This window comes from Aplidium turbinatum, chromosome 14 (assembly GCF_918807975.1).
Source record: "Aplidium turbinatum chromosome 14, kaAplTurb1.1, whole genome shotgun sequence".
Taxonomy (NCBI): domain Eukaryota; kingdom Metazoa; phylum Chordata; class Ascidiacea; order Aplousobranchia; family Polyclinidae; genus Aplidium; species Aplidium turbinatum.
In genome coordinates, this window is record NC_137485.1 from 14,287,380 (window position 1) to 14,306,521 (window position 19,142).

A 19,142-nucleotide genomic window follows, 5' to 3' on the forward strand; every position below is an offset into this window, starting at 1 on the left:
TATCCACAAGCGGCTTAGTTTTTAAGGTGATCAATCAGTCTCTTACCTTGTAAATGTAAGAGTGAATGTTGGTTTTGTGTCGTCAATGCCGATATATTATGCACCACTGGCGAACTTTGACCCCGTTCCGGTCCGAGGGCTTCCGGCACAGCAGAAATGAACGGTTGTGATGGGTAGCTTGGGGTTCTTTGAAGAACTGAAACGCATGTTTGCAGTGTTTTCAGAAATATGTCAGGATTGACGATGGCTAAATGATGTACAGCTGAAAACGCTTATAGCCTATTTGTGACACGGTAAATGTATTGTGGTTGTTTGGTATTTTTTAAATTTAAATTTATAGCCTTTGTTCCGACAACTTGACGTTGCAAGTAAGATATGCCACATTCCACAACTCACCTTGGACGTTTGGTGCTGCTCTGCGATGAGATGCTGACTGATTTTTAAATTGGTTTAAATCTACGATAAAGGTCTCTTTTGGATGCTGCTGGACGCTGCTTCCTCTTGTCACGAAAGGTTTGAGCTGCAAAAGGAAAAAAGAGCTTTCCAGTCATCGTATCTACCTCTTTTCAAGCACTTCCTCTTTTGAAGGTAGGAAATGAATTTTTTTGACTTTGGATGTCAAATCTGAAGAAAAACTTCTTGCTTAAAAAAAAAAACACTGCGGCATGGAAACCCTTCAATAGTCAAATATACCACACATAATCAGATTTTTATTGCGTTGTTTATAAAACAAACTACAGTATAATAAGCCTGCAATCCAGTCCCACTAGGAAGTTGTTGACATCGCCAACCCGAAGCATAATACAGTACAAGTATTTTGAAAGTTGTTGTGGAATACTTACGTCGCTAGTTTGAGACTGCACTTGTACTTTAGGTATCGCCGTACTGTCGCCACTGCCTGAATCATATGCGGAAATTGATCAATTTATTGAAAGTAGTGGAACAAAGTAATACAAAAACAATTGCACTCAGTGCTGAAAATAGAGATCCGGCTCAGTGTCGAACTGTTGCTTTATATTGACTCATGCTCGCTGGAGAAAGTAATTTGATTTTAACCAATACTGTGTGATTTTCGTCAAGGATAGTTAGTTTCTCAGGAAACATCAAATCTTTCCTTAAGCGTTAAATGTCTCAAAATGCCGTCTTCAGACAACACAAAAAATAAAAACAAGCAAAATTAACAACGCCAGCAGCATATATTTTGATTGTCTTCATCCGACCAAAAACAAACCTTTCTTAATATGCTTTAACTCGTGACGTATTTTGATTGACACAATCGTGTTTGAGTATAGCAAAATTGCAAAAAATAACCGGGGATAAGATTTTCGATGGTGAGCAGTGAGCTTCCTGGCGTCAGCACAAGGATGTCAGTACTCAAAATTGAACAGTTGACGCCAAGAAGATCGCTCCTTTTGAACAGTGTACACTGTACAGCACAACCAAAGAGTCAATTACAATGCTGCAGTGGGATTTTATGTTTTTATCAACGCTCTTTTTACAGGCCACCGATTGAGAAAGACTTTATGAAGGTTTTCTCACAATAATCACATCAGGAAAAACGCTCAGTTTAACAAAGTCTGGTATTTGTCACGAAATGTAATCAGACAGATGTTTTGAGACGCTGCTCACCAGATGGTTTCCTTATTGGAGTTGAGTTCAATATGTTGACGAACCTTCTTTGGGGGTTGTTCATCTTCTGGAATGCGATTTGGTTTTGCCTCGATACTTGTTGCTGATGGTCGTGCCTGATTGAAAACAACACGTCAGTGAACGAAAACTGCCATTTTTATCGTCTAGAGGAGGTTTTGGTCGTGAAATTAACATAACAAATGGAATCAACACTTGAATACATCTGCGAGACAGAATCTCCATATTGTCAAAGGGTAGACGACATTCGGCCGGTCTATACATAGGCCTTGGTTATTAGATTTAGAAACTGCTTTACAATAGATTGGACAATTGATAACTCCATAGAGGATGTGCCAATTGTGCCATACCATCATTCATGTTGAAAATGCATTTTAAATTTGTAGCAGCTACTTACAAAACGACAGACAAATATCATGACTGAGTAGGACCTGAGTGGTTCTGTTATAAAACTAAACCTAAAAGAGAAACCTATTTAAGGTTTGGTACGCCTAATGTTTATGAACAAATTGAGTATGGGCACAAACACAATTTCCATTATTTACATGTTGCAGTTAAACACACTGGTAAGTTGAAGACAACAATGTGAACCATCGAACGACAATTTTGGCATGTAAACAACAAAAAACAATACAAGCACATATCGCACCTAAAACTGATTTGCATAAATATGTTGAATCAACAAAATCGCTAACACATGCAGCCTAATCTTCTAATTTTTTTTGTTTGTCGTATCCAGGCTTACACCCGGTGGTTGAAGATTTAGATTAAGTGGACGGGAAGGCGAGGAAGCCAATCTTCGTGTCCACCTTCAGGCATGCCTTTAAGTGTCCTGCCACAGACACAGCCGCATGCTCGAGCGGTGTCGAACCGGCGCCCTTTCGATTGCCGTTCCAGGGTTCTCACCACTCGGCTATGCAGCCGACTGTCTAATTGAACAAGCACTGATTACTATAAGCGCAACCACTTCCTTTCCCGCAACAAACATATAATGATCGGTCCGTGAGTCATATGTTGTGAACCAATCACATGGCGGACTTTGAAACCATGAATCTTCATTAACATGAATCACGCCGATCACGTGGCTGAATCATGATATTTAATGAAGTAACGCTCTGTTGACTCAAATCAAAACACAATCACTCACGGGAAAAAAACTGAAAAAAAAAACTTTTTGGATACTGATTGGTTTTAAAAAGCAACAACTTTTAGATTAACAAATTGAAGCATAATTCAATAAAGTACTTTAATTATTGCTATCAATTAATAAATTATATATACTTAATTGATTAATTAAATTACGTCATCTGGTTAATTATAATCAAAATAATTAGAACGTACTCCTAACATTGAAGGATCAAAGCAGAAAAGCACAGGACTGCAAAAACATTTTCAAAAGATACGCTCCCGCTGCCTTTACGCCTGTACGTTCATTCAATTCTCCAGCTCAGAGTAACTTATTGCATCACAGGAAAACAAGATCTAGTCACCAAGGTCTCCATGGTCAGATGAGGAAATCGCACAACGCAAAGTTGTGCAACACTTTCGCGTCAATATAACGATAAAGAACGAAGCTGATACAGCGTTGATATACGCACGTAAGATTGCGCAATGTGCGACAGCGGAAAGCATAAAGCTGTAAGCAATGGCAACTCAACCAGTCAACCATGACAGAATTGAATTTATCATATAAAGTTACTTAACTGCGTTAGGATAATCTCTTATATCTTCATCTTTCGAAAATGGATGATAAATAAAGCTGATTGCAGCCTGATACTGTTCGAAAAGCAAACAAAGAATCATTTCACGTTTTTGTACCTTACAATTCGTTGTGGTTGAGGCTGCTGTTGAGGCTGCTGTTGCGGCTGCAGTTGCCGCTGCTGTTGCTGTTGAAATTGGTGTAGAAACTGACGCTGTTGGTTGGGGACTTGTCGTTTTTGCTGATGATGCACGGCCTGGGGATGTGGAATGGTATGGGTCCCATTTTTCGGCCTGTATCGGCCGGACGACTGAGTGCCACCCAGATCGTAGCCTAGAATAAAGGCAAAATTAACTAATTTCCATTTGAAAAATTTCAAATCAAATGCATAAAATTACAGCTATGGAAACAATTGTACCAAACCGAACCAACTTTACAAAAACTGTAACTGATAAAGCTATTAGTCTTTTCCCAGGCAGACCTTATCCTATATTTGTAACATTAGCCCTACACAGCTGGATAGTTAGTGTAAAGTCTGTTAGAGAGATTTGGACCTTGTTTGCACAGGTGGTCTGAACGGAATGCCAGAGAATGTGGAGTGTGTAAAGGATTTCGTGCTGTTTAAATCGTGATGCCAATTATCATGCCAGGGTTTGAAATAGTTGGTTTCGTTTTTTGATTAAGCTTTATATCGGTTCGTCACGGATACAATCCACAACAATTTGAAATGGAATGGTTTTACGATTATTGCACAGTTTACTTACGTTTGTTCGTGATAAGAAACGGTTTTTGAGATAAACTTTTTATCTTAAAATATACAGTAAAACGTCACTGCCAAATTAAAGTCGATTCAAAGTCCTTGCAAACAACAACCCATGAAAAAATAGGCGTGGGTTTATTCACCAAAAAGCAATTCTTGACTTTGAAGCAGACTCTTTGAAAAAGCACACGAAACATGGATAATTAATCTACAACGCAAGGTACAACATCCCACAAGACATTATTCTGACTCTCTGAGTAATACGATATTTCCAGGAGTGGCAACGTTCCCAATGGGAACTTCCCGTCATGGACCAACAACATACCAAGCACATGTCGCGCAAGCTTCCGTAAGTCATGGTGAATACATACAGTTGTCTAAAAAAACGACCTTTTCAACTTCGTGTCCCTACTTTGGCGATGTTGCACAACAAGATAATAAGCAATGCGATCAGAGCTGCATCAATTTGTCCTTCATTGGGAGTAAAACCAAGCAACCCCCACCACTCCGATAAATCACTTAATATTCAACTCAAAATCACTTAAATTTGTAACCTTTTCAGAGCTCACTCGTCACTACTTGTATCGTTCAGGACCAGAGATGTGTGCAATTTGTTGGTATGTCCATTGGAAATGTAGCGAGAGTATCTCAAGGATACTTACGAAAATCTGTACAAGGATGAGTCGCATAACATTCCTACCTTGAGCCTTTGCTGCAGAATGAGGCGTGTGGGGAGCTGAAACCGGCGATACCATGGCAGCGCCAGGATGGGGTTGCATCATCGGTCTCTGACACAAACAACAAACCATGCGATGAAACCGGTTGGTGCTGCAACTCTGTGTTGATTGCGACTAAGCTCGTGCGATCACGCGTGACAGGTTGTCACCATGAAACACGTTACATGCCAGGCAAGTAAATGACAGGTACCATTATCTGCAACCATCAGTCGCCGCAAGGATTTTACTTTGAAACACTAATACGAATAGACACATTCTGATATGATTTTTGTAAAATGATGCATAATAAAAATCTAACTTTTTATAACTTATATTTGATGCTAATTGTTGAGCTTTCATGACATATGCGCAACGTGACATTTCACATATGTAAAACATATGGATAGCCTGTAACAGCCATATGGAAAGCTTTCTGACAATGCAAGCAAACTAACTTAATAATTTTTGTCAATTTCACTGCATTGGACATACTTGTTGTGTTGAAGATGTCACGGACATTCCATTTTTATTGAGTGTCGATCTATAGTGAATAGCACCTCCAGGATACTGGGATGTAGCATGTGGAAGACTGCTGAAAAAAGGTGAAAATCTTGTTGAGCCGTCAGACCTTGAGGTCAATCTAGTTCAAATATTAAGAATACAATAAGCAAGCCCTCTACAAAACAAACTGTAAAGTATGCTTCGTAGTTGGGGATGGTTGAAAAAGTTTTTTTAATCCTTTTTTTTATTCGTTTGATTTGTTTTTCTGTTTTTTTTTTTGTATGCTATTTCCAATTGTTTCATTCATTTGTTCAAGTAACAACTGTTTTAATTATCACATTCACAACAAAGAACTGCAAAAGAAAGTGGTGAATTAAAACTGCTGAATAGCTTAATATAAATTAGTTCGCTGCAGTTTTGAATAAGTCCTGTTAGGCAGAAGTGTGGTCGCATGCTCAGCAAGTGGTACCAATGAACCGCCCAACTTCAAGTGCTACCAATGATGAGGATGAGGACTGTTCGGTCCCAGTGGTGACCATGTTACAGTCAACCTACTTTGTTGCTTGTCTTAATTTCTTTTTTTTAGTTTGTTTACTTCTTTCATTGCATGTAGCCAATTATGATGAGTATTATGACGTTTATTAAAGTCTAATCGGTGAATCCACAGTCAATCAACTGATACAGGGTAACTTATTGATAAAAAAAAAGTGGACAGTACCACACTCACTAAATTGACAAGTTCAAGTTCTTTCAATTTAAATTTAATAAACTTGGGTTTGTCAATTTTAGTGTGATACGTTCTTCTTTTTTTTTGATTATTTTATTACACTACGCATCCTTTTGGATCATTGGTGAAGTCAAAAGAAGAATTTAATGAAAAGTTTAGTGACAAAGTTTTATTTTGGTAACTTGTCGATGTCTTGATTATTTCAGAAAAAATATTTTAGAAAATAAAAAGTACAAATTTTGTTCCAACCTTTAAAATTTAGACAGACTGTTGGTGCAAAAAACAATCGTTTTTTTAAACCATGCTTAAAAAAACAACACAAAAACAAAAAACGACTCATATCTCTATTCATAGTTGACATTTGATTCAAGCCAACATTAAAGGGCGAACTCTTCTGCACACGAGCAGACACAACAGATAACTTCAATGTCAACGTTAGAAATTACCAAAAAAAACGTCATAGCAACAAAAGCAGTCCCCAATAGTAGTTGTGACAAAGACAAAACTAATCAAGGTGATTTACTAAGTCACCGTCGAACTATAATAAAACGTAAACATTCTACGCCACAGGCAGAATGTTGCTTTGTGTATTGTTTGAAGATTGTAGAACAAAGCAAACGTCATGAACTGACCTGGGACTACTTTGAGGTGTCGATTGTTGAAACTGACCAGACGGCTTTCTCTGCTTTTCTGGATGTTGCATATGATTTAAATTTATCACATTGGAAGCTGGCTCACCCCACAAAAGAGAACCTAAGAAAAGTATGACATGACTTTCTTCTTCTTTAACAGATTAATCATATTTGATTAGCTGTGGCCTCCCATATGAACTCCCTCCATTTTGCTGTGCTTTTTGTTTTTGCTAGTACTTCTGGCATACTTTTGTTCCGGTAATTTGTTTGATGTCAAAATATTTTTTGTCGCCCCTTTGTTCGTTTGCCTTGTACCATCCCAGTCAATATTAAATTTTCTAACGAATTGCTTCTTGCTATATGTTCGAAATACCTCAATTTTCTGAGGTTAATATTGTTAATCAGATTCTACTCATAGTCTATTTGTTGCGTAACAAATTCATTTGTTTTTCGTTCCATCCAGCTGATGCGTAACAGCCTCCTGTAGCACCACATTTCAAAACTTCTTAGCATTTTTAAATCATGTTTTTTGCATGTTCAAATCTCACATCCATACGTGGCAATTGGGAAACGAGAGTTCGCAGTAATCTTAACTTTGTGTTCTTACCAATTGACTTCTGTTGTAAGTGATGTCACAGCTGTTTTTGCCATTACGATTCGCTTTCTAATTTCTGTACTATCAACGTACCTGTCTGTTATGACACTGCCCAGATAGCAGAAATTACTTACATTTTCAACATTTCCATGACATGACTAGGGAAGTTAAAAAACAGGTTTTTTATTCATTGTTTCTTTATTTGTTTTTTTACGTTTTTAATTTAATTATCCTTTCACTTTGTTGGTTTTTATACCATTTCCGATCGTTTCATGTATTTTAGTTTTCAAGTAACTGTTCTCATTGATCGTAATACAAAACTGCAAAATTTTAGCTGCAGAATAATTTATCATAAATTTGTTAACTGTAGTTTTGACTTGGTTCTGTAAGTCAGAAGTGTGACTCAAGTGGTTATGAATGAAGCAATGATATTGAAAAGATAGTTGAGATATTACTTGGCCCTACCTACGGCCTAGCCAGTATCAAACTCTTTTGTTGTTAGTCTTAATTTATTTTATTAGTATGACTAAGAAACTATGACTAAATACTGAAAAGTTTGGGTGTTCATCAGGACAATTATCGTTTCTAGCACTAGTTTATACGTTCATCTGGTGAAATTGAAAGTAAAATTAACAACAAACAAGATGGCTTATTGCTTCACTGACGTTTCGCGCATCATGACAATGCGCATCCTCAGAGCGAATAACATACAAAATAAAATTTCACCAGGTTATATACTGCAGTGCGATTGAAGGCAAGAAAAAATAAAACACCCAATATTTTAAAAAATTGACCAATAATGTGTGAGCGGTTACTTTCCACGTTGAATTACGTAAAAACTTCCAACAATAAACATAAAAATTCGAAGCAGTGACAACCACCAGAAAAAAGTGCGATTGAAGGCAAGAGAAATAGAACACAATGTTTTAAAAATTGGCTAATGATGTGTGGTTACTTTCGACGTTAAATTACGTAAAAAACTTCCAACAATAAACATAAATTCGAAGCACTGAAGACCACTAGAAATTCGAGACAAAATGAGATTGCAATAACGTTTCCAACTGTGTTTAAGTAGGCTTCAAACCATTAGCCAATCTTTAAAACCTTGTGTTCTATTTCTTTTACCTTCCATCGCACTTTTTTCTGTTGGTCGTCACTGCTTCGAATTTTTATGTTTATTGTTGGAAGTTTTTACGTAATTTAACGTCGAAAGTAACCACACATCATTAGCCAATCTTTAAAACATTGTGTTATATTTCTCTTGCCTTCAATCGCACTTTTTTCTGTGGGTCGTCACTGCTTCGAAGTTTTATGTTTATTGTTGGAAGTTTTTACGTAATTTAACGTGGAAAGTAACCGCTCACACATCATTGGCCAATTTTTAAAAATATTGCGTGTTTTATTTTTTCTTGCCTTCAATCGCACTGCAGTATATAACCTGGTGAAATTTTATTTTGTATGTTATTCGCTCTGAGGATGCGCATTGTCAATTTTGTCATGGGGCGCGAAACGTCAGTGAAGCAATAAACCATCTTGTTTGTTGTTAATTTTACTTTCAATTTCATCAGATGAACGTATCAACTAGTGCTAGAAACGAAAACTGACTACATGACTAAGAGACCAACAAAATAAAGGAAAAAATCGATATGAGACAGTTGAAGAAAAAGACGCGCGATCACACACACGCTTCATTGTTTAACATTTATCACGTGACGTTCAACAACAAAACGAGGCATGTGTGAGCGGAGTGCCACCTAATCATTTGAATTACGAAATGAGATGACTTCGTCTCTCATGCCACACCCAAACGTCACGTGGGCAACGAAATTCACAAAACTAAACTTTTACAGTAAGCGTTTGGGTAATGGTTCAAACTAAAAAAGTAGAAAATCGTTTCAGGTGACAGGAGTGAAATTCAATAACTCACCAAGCTTCATTGTAATCGCTTTCATAATATTGTTGTCTGGAACAAACACTATGTCACTTGAAGCCACTGGGTTGGTCGTGAACTTTTGCCGCATCACTGTAGTTACATATTCAAAAATCTAAAAATAAAAACACCTAAGCATCACTATAACAAAACAAAGATGACTGGAACTATAACAGTGTACTAACTGTTAATATCTCCTAAAAAATTAATCTAAGGAAACAGGCGAGTTTGTTGTAGGTTTGACAGTTGTAGTGTCTACAAAACATTCAGCAATTTTTTTTTATTTGTTGTGAATAGATTTTACTTCTCGGTGGCAAATAGCAACCGTGTTTTGTGCAACAACAAATACGCCAATACAGCAAATTCCGTCATTTTGAAATGACTGGGGCACCACAAATGCTTCCAAAATAGCGTGTTTTCCAACACTTTAACACGCGTATAGGCTACGTTCTCTCATTTTCAGTCTTGCGCAACAACCCAGGTTACGCATTATCCTGGTTAAGAAAACTGGTTGAACTATGTTGCAAAGACATGAATCATCATCTCTCATTTTCAATCTTGCGCAACAAACAAGGTTACGCAATATCCTGGTTAAGAAAACTGGTTGAACTATGTCGCGAAGGCATGAATCAATACAAAGTATGATTACATTCGATAAAAAGGATGAACTATTGATGTTGTTTGTCTGCTTATTGTATTTGTTCCTAAAACAGGGACTAAAATTGCAAAATACTTACAAGCAGCCTAAGCTGCAAATCTGATGGGTGAAATAATGAATAAAAAAATAAAAGAAATCGAAACAGACAATTGTTGACTACGCAGCATAAATACATGAATTTTCGAAATCGAATAGTACACAGTTTTTGACTACTCACTTACCGTTTGCTTGGAGTCCAAAAGAGCAAGGCTGTTCTGCTTTTCGATAGCAAAATCGATGAACTTGACACAGTGATCAACAGCGGAAGACAGCCGCTCGGTAGCGAAGAGTTGATTTTTCAACTTTAAGCGACGGCCACTAATGTAAAGCGTATGGAACGTTACTAAAAGTGCATATGTTTTGGATGAAAAAGCGTACTTATTGTATGTGTGAAAAAATTGTATGTATTATTTAAATGTGTTATAGAGCAGAAAAAATGCTACAAAATAGCACTCAATTGTGCCACTTTGAAACCTTTAGCAGGTAGGACAGGCACACTCAAACGATATTTTACACTATTATTGTTAATGAGATTATTCATTAATTTAATTCAACACCAAGACATTGAATCATCGAAAGCGACTGATTTTCCGGCAGGACTAGTCTAGAATTGCCGAAGTACTTGCATCACATACACAGCTATAACAACATAGAGTTTTTCCGTAAGTGTAAGCAAAAAATACACAAATTACACACACTCAATAAAAATGAATGTAAAAATAAGGAATAAAGACTGAAAATAAAGCAACATGTAACAAATTCATGAAGATATAATCCTTTTTCAGCATGGGAGCAAGTCTATTAGGCGCAGACAGTTAGGCGCCGATCAAATAGGCGCGCACACTGTGGCGTCAGGATATTTAGGTGCGGAGCACTGTGGCGCTGGTTCATTTAGATGCTATTCCTAGTAAAGTCTGCAGATTGTATCAGCTTGGCAGGTAGGGCAATGCTTTTCACACAAAATGTTATGTTGAACAGAAAAATATGTTGTTTTGTTAATGCGCGTGGATTTATTTGCTGTTAGTCATGGCTTCAGTGAGTGAAGCTGCTTTATCCGGCAATGCTTTTCGCACAAAATGTTATTTTGAACAGAAAAAATATATTGTTTTTTTAATGCGCGTGTTCGGCATTTATTTGTTGTTGGTCCAGGTTTGCGTCGGCGAAAGCTTTATCAATAAATTATTCAAGTTTCAGAACATGACCGAGTTCACTTTTAGTTAAGTCAAATAATAACTACACTAAACAACAGTAAAAAATATATATACCGTAGCCTATATTCAAGCGGGTGGTAGGCTTGAGTGAAGAGTAGGCTAACTTAGTTTTCCGTTAATACCCAGACTAGGTTTCGCCAAAGCTGAGCTGATACAATCTGCAGACTTTACTAGGAATAGCACCTAAATGAAAGGGCGCTACAGTGCTTCGCACCTAAATATCCTGACGCCACAATGTGCGCGCCTATTTGACCGGCGCCTAACTGTCTGCGCCTAAAAGACGTGCCCCTTCAGCATGAAGCTGCTGTACTTGTACAGTACACGCATGAATCAATTAAATTTGTAATGACGCGTAACTACGACATTAGTTTTTACGATAATTGTTTACACGTTAGAAATAGTTTCGCCCCAGTTAGTTGGGTGATGTAATAATGCAATTATAAGTAAGTTATTTTCAACACGTCGGTATGGTTAAAACAGCGTTAGTCACAAATGTATTTTTATGGAAAAGATAATTTTCTGAGAGAAAATTGCTATCAGCTGGTATTCAGGCTAAATCAAGGGTCTCAAACTCAAATTGCTCTGAGGGCCAAATAAACACTTGTAAATTAACCCGAGGGCCCCAACACGCATAAAAAATCTATAAACAAAATAACACAGTAAGAACGCAATAAAAGAGGTAGGAATAACTAAGAACGCACCAAGAACATGAGATCACAATAAAAGAAATAAAGTAAATAAATTTAGTCGTAAAAACAAAGAGATGGAAAAACATTGTACGAACTCAAAAAAACGCAAACGAAAAAGAAAAACAAAAAAGAACGCAAACGAAAACGATTTGGACCCGGAGAGTAAAAATCTTGCTGCAATTAACTTTCAAAAAGCGCAAATAAAACTAAACCCTTGAAAGGTGACTGCCACAAATACCACCGGGGTTACTTTCGTACAACATTGCGATGACACAACAAGTGAATAGGCAATGTGATTGTAACGTAACAAAAAGAGTTTCTCGCCCACAATAAAATGGCGCGACAGTATAACTTAAAAGTCGTGTGAAGTTTGATAGGCATTTTCAGATTTTGGAGCAATTTTAGAGTGAATTTCGTCTTTTCAAATCTATAGAAAAAATGAGCAGCCTACTGTGATCGTTATTTAAAAATTCATCGTAGGCGGCATGACACACTTGAGCTAAATAGTAGAATTTATCCGACACAGAATCCAGATTGAACAAAATGTGGAATGCGTGCATCGTATCAAATACAGGACGAATAGGGGAAGATAAGCTGGTGCCTACCTCCTCCCATAAAACTTATTCTTACCTGGTAATTTCATGAATTTTATTCAGAAAAAACTGGCATTTCGCGGTTATTTTTTCGTGAAGATGCTGATGAAATTGCACAATCTCTTGGTTGGCTTTATCACGACATCCCAACATGGTATTTAGTCGTGTTTTTATTGTGCTTGAGGTTTGGTCCAGGAAAAACTTTTTCTCCTAAAACCAAAAAAAATAAATTTAATCGCTTTAAAAACAAGCGTAAAAATTGTTGCTCTCAAAAAGATGATTCTAGTAATTTGTTTCGCAGTCTTTCTGCACGGGCTTGCAACGAATCATTGTCTGAATCGGTAGGCATGGGTTCGATACCTTGTCGGGTCCTACCAAAGACTTTTTAAAAATGGTATTGAATCTAATTCCTGCTTGGCACTGAGCAATGGAGTGGATTCGGGTAATAATGTACTCAGTTGCGCCTCTATACGGCTGCACTGACACTGTCTGCTTTGTAAAGCGCTGAGGAGCAACGCATTCTGCGTTGGATACAGCGCTATATAAAAACGAACATTATTATTATTGGGCAAGGTTTCATTGACTTAAAACCTAAAAAAATGACTTATTGAATTGACTAAAAACATTAAAAAAAACGACAAAATTCGACTAAACAATCATTTTTTCTTGACTTTTTATAGGGAACGGACGCCGAGTTGAACACGTATACATGAATTGTAAAAGAAATTAGTTTAATTTCGAATATTCCGTTGCAGTGTGAACTTGAAAAAAAATCGATTTGCCAATTATTATTATTCAATCAGGTTTAGTAGTGTTAGCACAAAAAAATTGTCTTCTTTTATTCTGTTTTGACATAGAAATCGTTTTCTTGATCTCGCTTCGTTTCGAAATTCACTTTTTGTAAAGAAATATGCTTTAGTTTCGTAAAATGTTTCAAACAGCCCAAATACCAAGTGACCGATCGTAACACACTCGCATGATACTTCGTCTGACTTTAATTGTCGTGTTTAGACACCAATTGTTTAATTTACAAAAGAAAGCAATCCGGACTGCAGACACAAGAAAAAATTGCGAATTAAAACAAAAACGTTGTCAGGACTTTTTTTCACCAACACCAAAATAACATTTCGACTCCCATTGTTACTTTAAAAAATGACATTATTAACTAAAAAACAAAATAACTTTACATAAGTATATACACTGACTTTTTATTGACATACTAAGTTAAGAATCTTAAACCAACATCTATACCTTTCAGCTAAACACAAAAAACGTTGAGTAAGCTTTTACTAATAAATTGACTTTGTTGAAAAACTTTCCTTGTACGATCATGCATCGCGTGCATCTACTGTAATAGCATTTTAAGTGGAGTACATGCATCGTAAGGCATGATTTATTATTAGACGACGGCCTCCTCCCTTTAATCTCATGCCAACATGACTGATAAAGTTTCGTCAAACACTTACACTGAGTTTGCTTTGCATTGTTTCCAAAATTTTTGCTTGGCTTTCGGCAGCTTCAGAGACAAACATATACCTATAAACAAGTTTTAAAAAGAAATAAAATTAAAGCGTTAATAGAGGAGACCAAAAATGATAAACAGAATGGAGACTTCATAAATCTGGACGCCATTCCTTCACCTCTGACACCAACATCAATCTCATCGGGCGGCTCCTGCTGAGACATTGTATGGGTGCGTCTTAACCGCATCTCGAATGGCGTCGAGCCAACCACACATCAATGGGGAGTTGCATCTTGCTCTCCATGCAAGATTTGTGCTCAAAAACAGACTGCACACCACATCATAAACGACTGCATGATCCTTTTTAGCAAATGAAACAAGAAGTCTACAATCTACATGCCATTGATGACGAGATCAAAAATTAATGATATGACTTACTTGTGTTCTCTGTGAAATTCTAGCTGACAATCTCTGCAAGTAAGCTTGTTGCATGTTTCACAATACAATTTGATTTCTTCATTGACGTGTTTATCACAGCGAACAATTGAATTGCGAGTACCTATCGTTGTATCGATAAAAGATACCGTACTCAATTTTATCTATGAAAAATCTAGTGAACAATTGGATTGTACCTTATCTTATCGTTATCGTTGTATCGATAAAGAAATTCAATTTTATCCATGAAAAACCCGGTAACATTATCCATTCTCACCAAAGTATGTGAAAAAGTGCACAGAACTGAGAGGAGAATAACTTTAACAAGCAATAAAAAGAGTAGGCTAAACTTCATGATGAAGATGTCCGTGAATAAATCAGTGCCAGTACAATGCAAGAGTATATAAAACTTATGAAATGCACCACCTAAAATGATGTGAGCATAAACGCGTAGCCATACACTTACCACTTTCATTTTCAAGTGTTTTGATAACCTCTAACTCATGCTCTTTAGTAATCTTTACTCTTCTGTGGGCACTAACGCATTCTTCACAAAGATGTTCATTGCAATTCTTACAAAACCTATACCAATATACGACACATTATTGAAATGATCAAAGCACATTTTAACATAATACCCAACACTAAGAGGAATGTTATTTTATTACAATACACAGTCAATCTTCGCCTATAAAAATAGACGGAATGGCCGTTTCGGTGAGTCCGATCCCTTAACGGGGGATTTTTTTTTTTAATTATCGGGTACCGTAGCCTAATTATCATTGCCGTTTTAGGGTTAGGGGTTTGGGATTAGGGGTTAGAGGTTAGGAACTCACCGAATCGGACTCACCGAATAGTAGCAGATCCAAAAATAGATGGGCTAGACACAATGCAGAAGCCTTCGATGGTGAAAGCTGTCTTATAAGTTTGTGGTAAAGCAAAACATCACTATAAAAAGATTATTCTTTGGCAATTATCAAGTAACACTCCAGCAAGCGGAAGCTTCTCCTTTTCAAAGATTCGTTGCAGTTTCACAAAATGTTAAGTTTTTGCAAGTGTTTAAACTGGAAAGAGATTAGCTGTTTGGGAAATGCTAGCATTTAGCAGTGCTGTTAAAATGGAGACTTATCGCTAGCGTATTTATTGCGAAGAACATAATCTTCGAAGACGAAGTACAGCCATCAGCCCATCATCATCATATTATTATTAGTTACACAATCACGAAAAATGGAGTTGAAGGGTATATGACGGCTAGTTTGTATGTGTAATGTATTACATGTTAACAGATTTCCTTTGTGGCATTTTTTTAACTGACTCCTGACCCTGTGCTTTTGTAGCAATGTCATTGACACCCTGTTTTGTAGTTTGACTTAGGATCTGCAAATTGTAATCAGCTAAGCTAATCTACATCTTTGGAAAATGATTCATTGCAGTCAATATTGTTTATCATGCAATCTGAATGTCAGCATAATTGATAACTGATAAAGTAATACCAGCCAATGAAAATTCTTGCATCTACATAATAATAGAGAATTACATTCAATGCTTGGACTGTTACATTGTGTTTACACATTGCTTAAAGCATCTTAATCAAAAAATAAACAAAGAATTGCTTGAAGAAACATTTCAGTCAAGTATATATACTTTTTCATCTGTTCTAGACATTAGCCTGTAACTTTGAGGGTTTGTGCACTGCGTTTGGGTATCTACTTTCGTAGGCAAAGGTTCAAGTAAATGCCAAATTGAAAACAAACAGTTATGGCAAATCTTACCGTACAGCAATTGAATTTTCTTCACAGTTTGTGCATAACTTTTCAATTTCATTGCGGATAAGCTCTTGAATTTCAGGAGTATCTACTTCATTTATCTTGGCAACAAACTTGTTTTCTGAAATGACTTTAGCTCGAGTGTTGCATTCACAAACACTACATTTCACAACCAATCTGCCAACAGCATCAAAATTGTCCGCTATGTAGTTTTTCAAGTTGTCAAGACTTTCAAATGCTTCTTCAGGAATAGAGTCGACATTACCAAGCTTTTCATAGGATGTATGAACAGCTAAAGAATTTTTTCCATCCTAAATCACACATTAAATTTGACAATTCAAAACAGAACAATATCAAAAACATGAATAGACAACAGATTGTGAAAAGGAATGCTAACAAAACATCTTATGTCATCTTGATACAGTCGGAATGGCCGTTTCGGTGAATCCGATCCTTATTCGGTGATTTTTTCCAATTTTTTTTTAAATTATCGAGTATCGTAGCCTAATTATCATTGCTGTTTTAGGGTTAGAGGTTAGGAACTCACCGAATCGGACTCACCGAATAGTAGCAGACCCTAATACAGCAATAGCATTATTAAAAGTAATAGCTAATACTAGTTAATTATGCAATCTTACACTTGAGAAAGTGGTTTTAGAAGCTTAAATCTGGCAGAGATGAGTGGAAAAAGACGCTAATAATGTCATGGTATGCCTGAATGGATGATAACAAAATTGGCAGATTTGCAATTTTGCATACTTGTAAACCCCTGGTCATTAAGATTGACAGTAAAATTTCTGTTTAATGAAGCGCTGTTTTATGTAATTTATTCCATTCTCCAGGTGTTAGTAAATGGAGATTTCTATGAAATTTGTTGCTAAGTACGGTACATGCCTCCAGAGTAAAACCATGTTTTTTATCTTAGCGTTTCTTTGTACATGAAGTCAAGCACTGAACCGACAGTAGCATTAAGGCAGAGATCTACTTAACAAGCTCAATAAAAACGACACACTTTAACCTTGTCAGTCATGTAGCTAGCCAAATATGTGTGTTTCTGTATGTGTAGGACTCTCAAGTAATTACAATCACCCTACACCAGTGGTCTCCAACCTTTTTAAGAAGCGACCCCAATTTAAATGAAAATGAAATCAGCATTTACATGCGACCCCATTTTGTTTTCCGATACGGAGAAAAATATTTCAAGTAATGCTGAAACTAAATAATAAGAGTAAGTACGCGCAATTACAGAGAAATGTGGCTACACAAAAGTATTCCAAAATAACTGTTTTTTTGGTCTCTTTTTTTCCAGTCATGATTTTCACAACTTCCTTCAATACTGGCAGCAGCATTTTTTCTCCAATTGTATGGGCTTTCTTTTGCTTTGCAATCTGATAAGAGGCGACATACGAAGAATAAACAGCAGCTTTATTTACCGCTGTAAATGCTTTCATCACACTTGCTTGTGACGCAAGAGATTGCAATTTACGTTTAAAAAAAAATCAGATGGTTTATCCACGCAGCCTGGATGATTTTTTTTAAAATGACGTTTAATTTCATCGATTCTTTTGTTAGAATTTTAAGACAGATCACACACTTTGGTTTGCCATTAAATTCAGTGAAACCAAGTTTTAAAAAAGCCTCGTAATACTGATCTTTTTCTGGTCTTATTTTGCTGCCATTTTTGTATATTATTTAGCTATACTTGGTACTGTAACTACAAATTACCACTACTAGCTGCAAAGGAAACCGTAAACAGCCGGTGAAATGTCTGCACACTACACCAGTCCTGCATAAATAACTATTCGCACGTTCTGGAGTCACCTTGAATAATAAAAAGTTAGTCTAAACTAGCATCGTCAATGCTTTTGATCTGTGTCCTACTTGTCGCAACTATTGCGTTTTTGATTAATGCACCACAATGGTTTAATTGTGATGCGAGGTAGCTGTACTCCAAGGAGTCCAAAACACAGGCAAAGGTTGCGAACTAGAAGTAGAACAAAAAAAATTTTTGAAAAAGTATCAGTCTTTTTTTCGGTAATAAATTGAAACGATAATAAATTGAATATGGTGAGTTGTGGCGACCCCAGGAAAAGTTAAGGCGACCCCACTCGGGGTCGCGACCCACAGGTTGGAGACCACTGCCCTACACAACTTTATAAGTGCTGCCGCATCCAACTCAAACCCAGTAAAATTAATTGATTGAGTTTAGCTTTAAGTAACATGATTGTTGCTTACTTCACAATGTAGTTTTTAACGACCTGTTTTAGCCTGATGCTGCGAGTTCGCTGTGGTTGTAGCGAATTGCACTAGCTTCGGAACACAGTTTCCTAGTCATGTGCTATGACGAGCACATAACTAGGGAACTGTGTTCCGAAGCTAGTGCAATTCGCTACTACCACAGCGAATTCGCAGCATCAGGCTAAAACAGGTTGTTAAAAACTACACTGTAAAGTCAGTAAAATTAAAATCACAAAAATAATGCAAAACAAGTTACCTGAGCTTTTGCTTTAGGGACAGAGATTAAAGAGCTTAAACGAAAATATTGTCGTTGCAAAATACACTTTGAGCAATAGATGTGTAAACAGCCCAACATCAAAGGATTCTTTCCAGCAAGTGAACTATCACAGCTCATGCAAGTTCCAACAAATCTTTGATTTTTAATAACAGGAATATTGGCTTGAACTGAATCCGAAAAGGAAGGTATGTTCAAGACTGAAAGGATACTAATCTTGTTTTTCTCTGGAGAACTTTCTTGTAAAGACGATGTTTCTTCTTCCTTCACATCACCAGCAACAGATATCTCAGGCGTTGTACAGTGATCTACTGCTTCGATATTTAAATTAGTTGATGCTGCTGTTGAAACTGCAGTGTTCCTTTGCTCTTCGTCATTCATTAAACCATTTTCTTCTATGTCTTTCCTTTGCGTGTTGTCATCACTTAACTTAGAAAGTTTTGGCAGAGGGGCATCGTCTGTTTTCACATCTATAGACCTTTTCTGCCCTTGTGATTTATTATCAGTCTCCATCAAAAGCTCAAGAACGTCAGTCATATTTAGTAGAAAGTATCAAGTAGTCAATAATAA

General features: G+C 36.7%; 1 protein-coding gene across 1 annotated transcript in view; it reads right to left on the minus strand.

Moving 5' to 3' along the window:
• LOC145782919 (transcription intermediary factor 1-alpha-like) overlaps window positions 1-19,109 on the minus strand; it is a 30,461-nt gene extending 11,352 nt beyond the window's left edge. Inside the window, exons 1-16 of the mRNA XM_082594679.1 lie at window positions 18,555-19,109; window positions 16,067-16,371; window positions 14,761-14,876; window positions 14,298-14,418; window positions 13,864-13,933; window positions 12,435-12,607; window positions 10,087-10,222; window positions 9,205-9,322; window positions 6,683-6,803; window positions 5,315-5,414; window positions 4,807-4,894; window positions 3,466-3,679; window positions 1,630-1,745; window positions 843-898; window positions 397-520; window positions 47-196 (exon numbers count right to left, since the gene is read on the minus strand). Coding sequence (XP_082450805.1) covers window positions 47-196; window positions 397-520; window positions 843-898; window positions 1,630-1,745; window positions 3,466-3,679; window positions 4,807-4,894; window positions 5,315-5,414; window positions 6,683-6,803; window positions 9,205-9,322; window positions 10,087-10,222; window positions 12,435-12,607; window positions 13,864-13,933; window positions 14,298-14,418; window positions 14,761-14,876; window positions 16,067-16,371; window positions 18,555-19,109 — 2,563 coding nt within the window. The remainder of the gene's footprint in view (window positions 1-46; window positions 197-396; window positions 521-842; window positions 899-1,629; window positions 1,746-3,465; window positions 3,680-4,806; window positions 4,895-5,314; window positions 5,415-6,682; window positions 6,804-9,204; window positions 9,323-10,086; window positions 10,223-12,434; window positions 12,608-13,863; window positions 13,934-14,297; window positions 14,419-14,760; window positions 14,877-16,066; window positions 16,372-18,554) is intronic.
• Window positions 19,110-19,142: the final 33 nt, after the last annotated feature.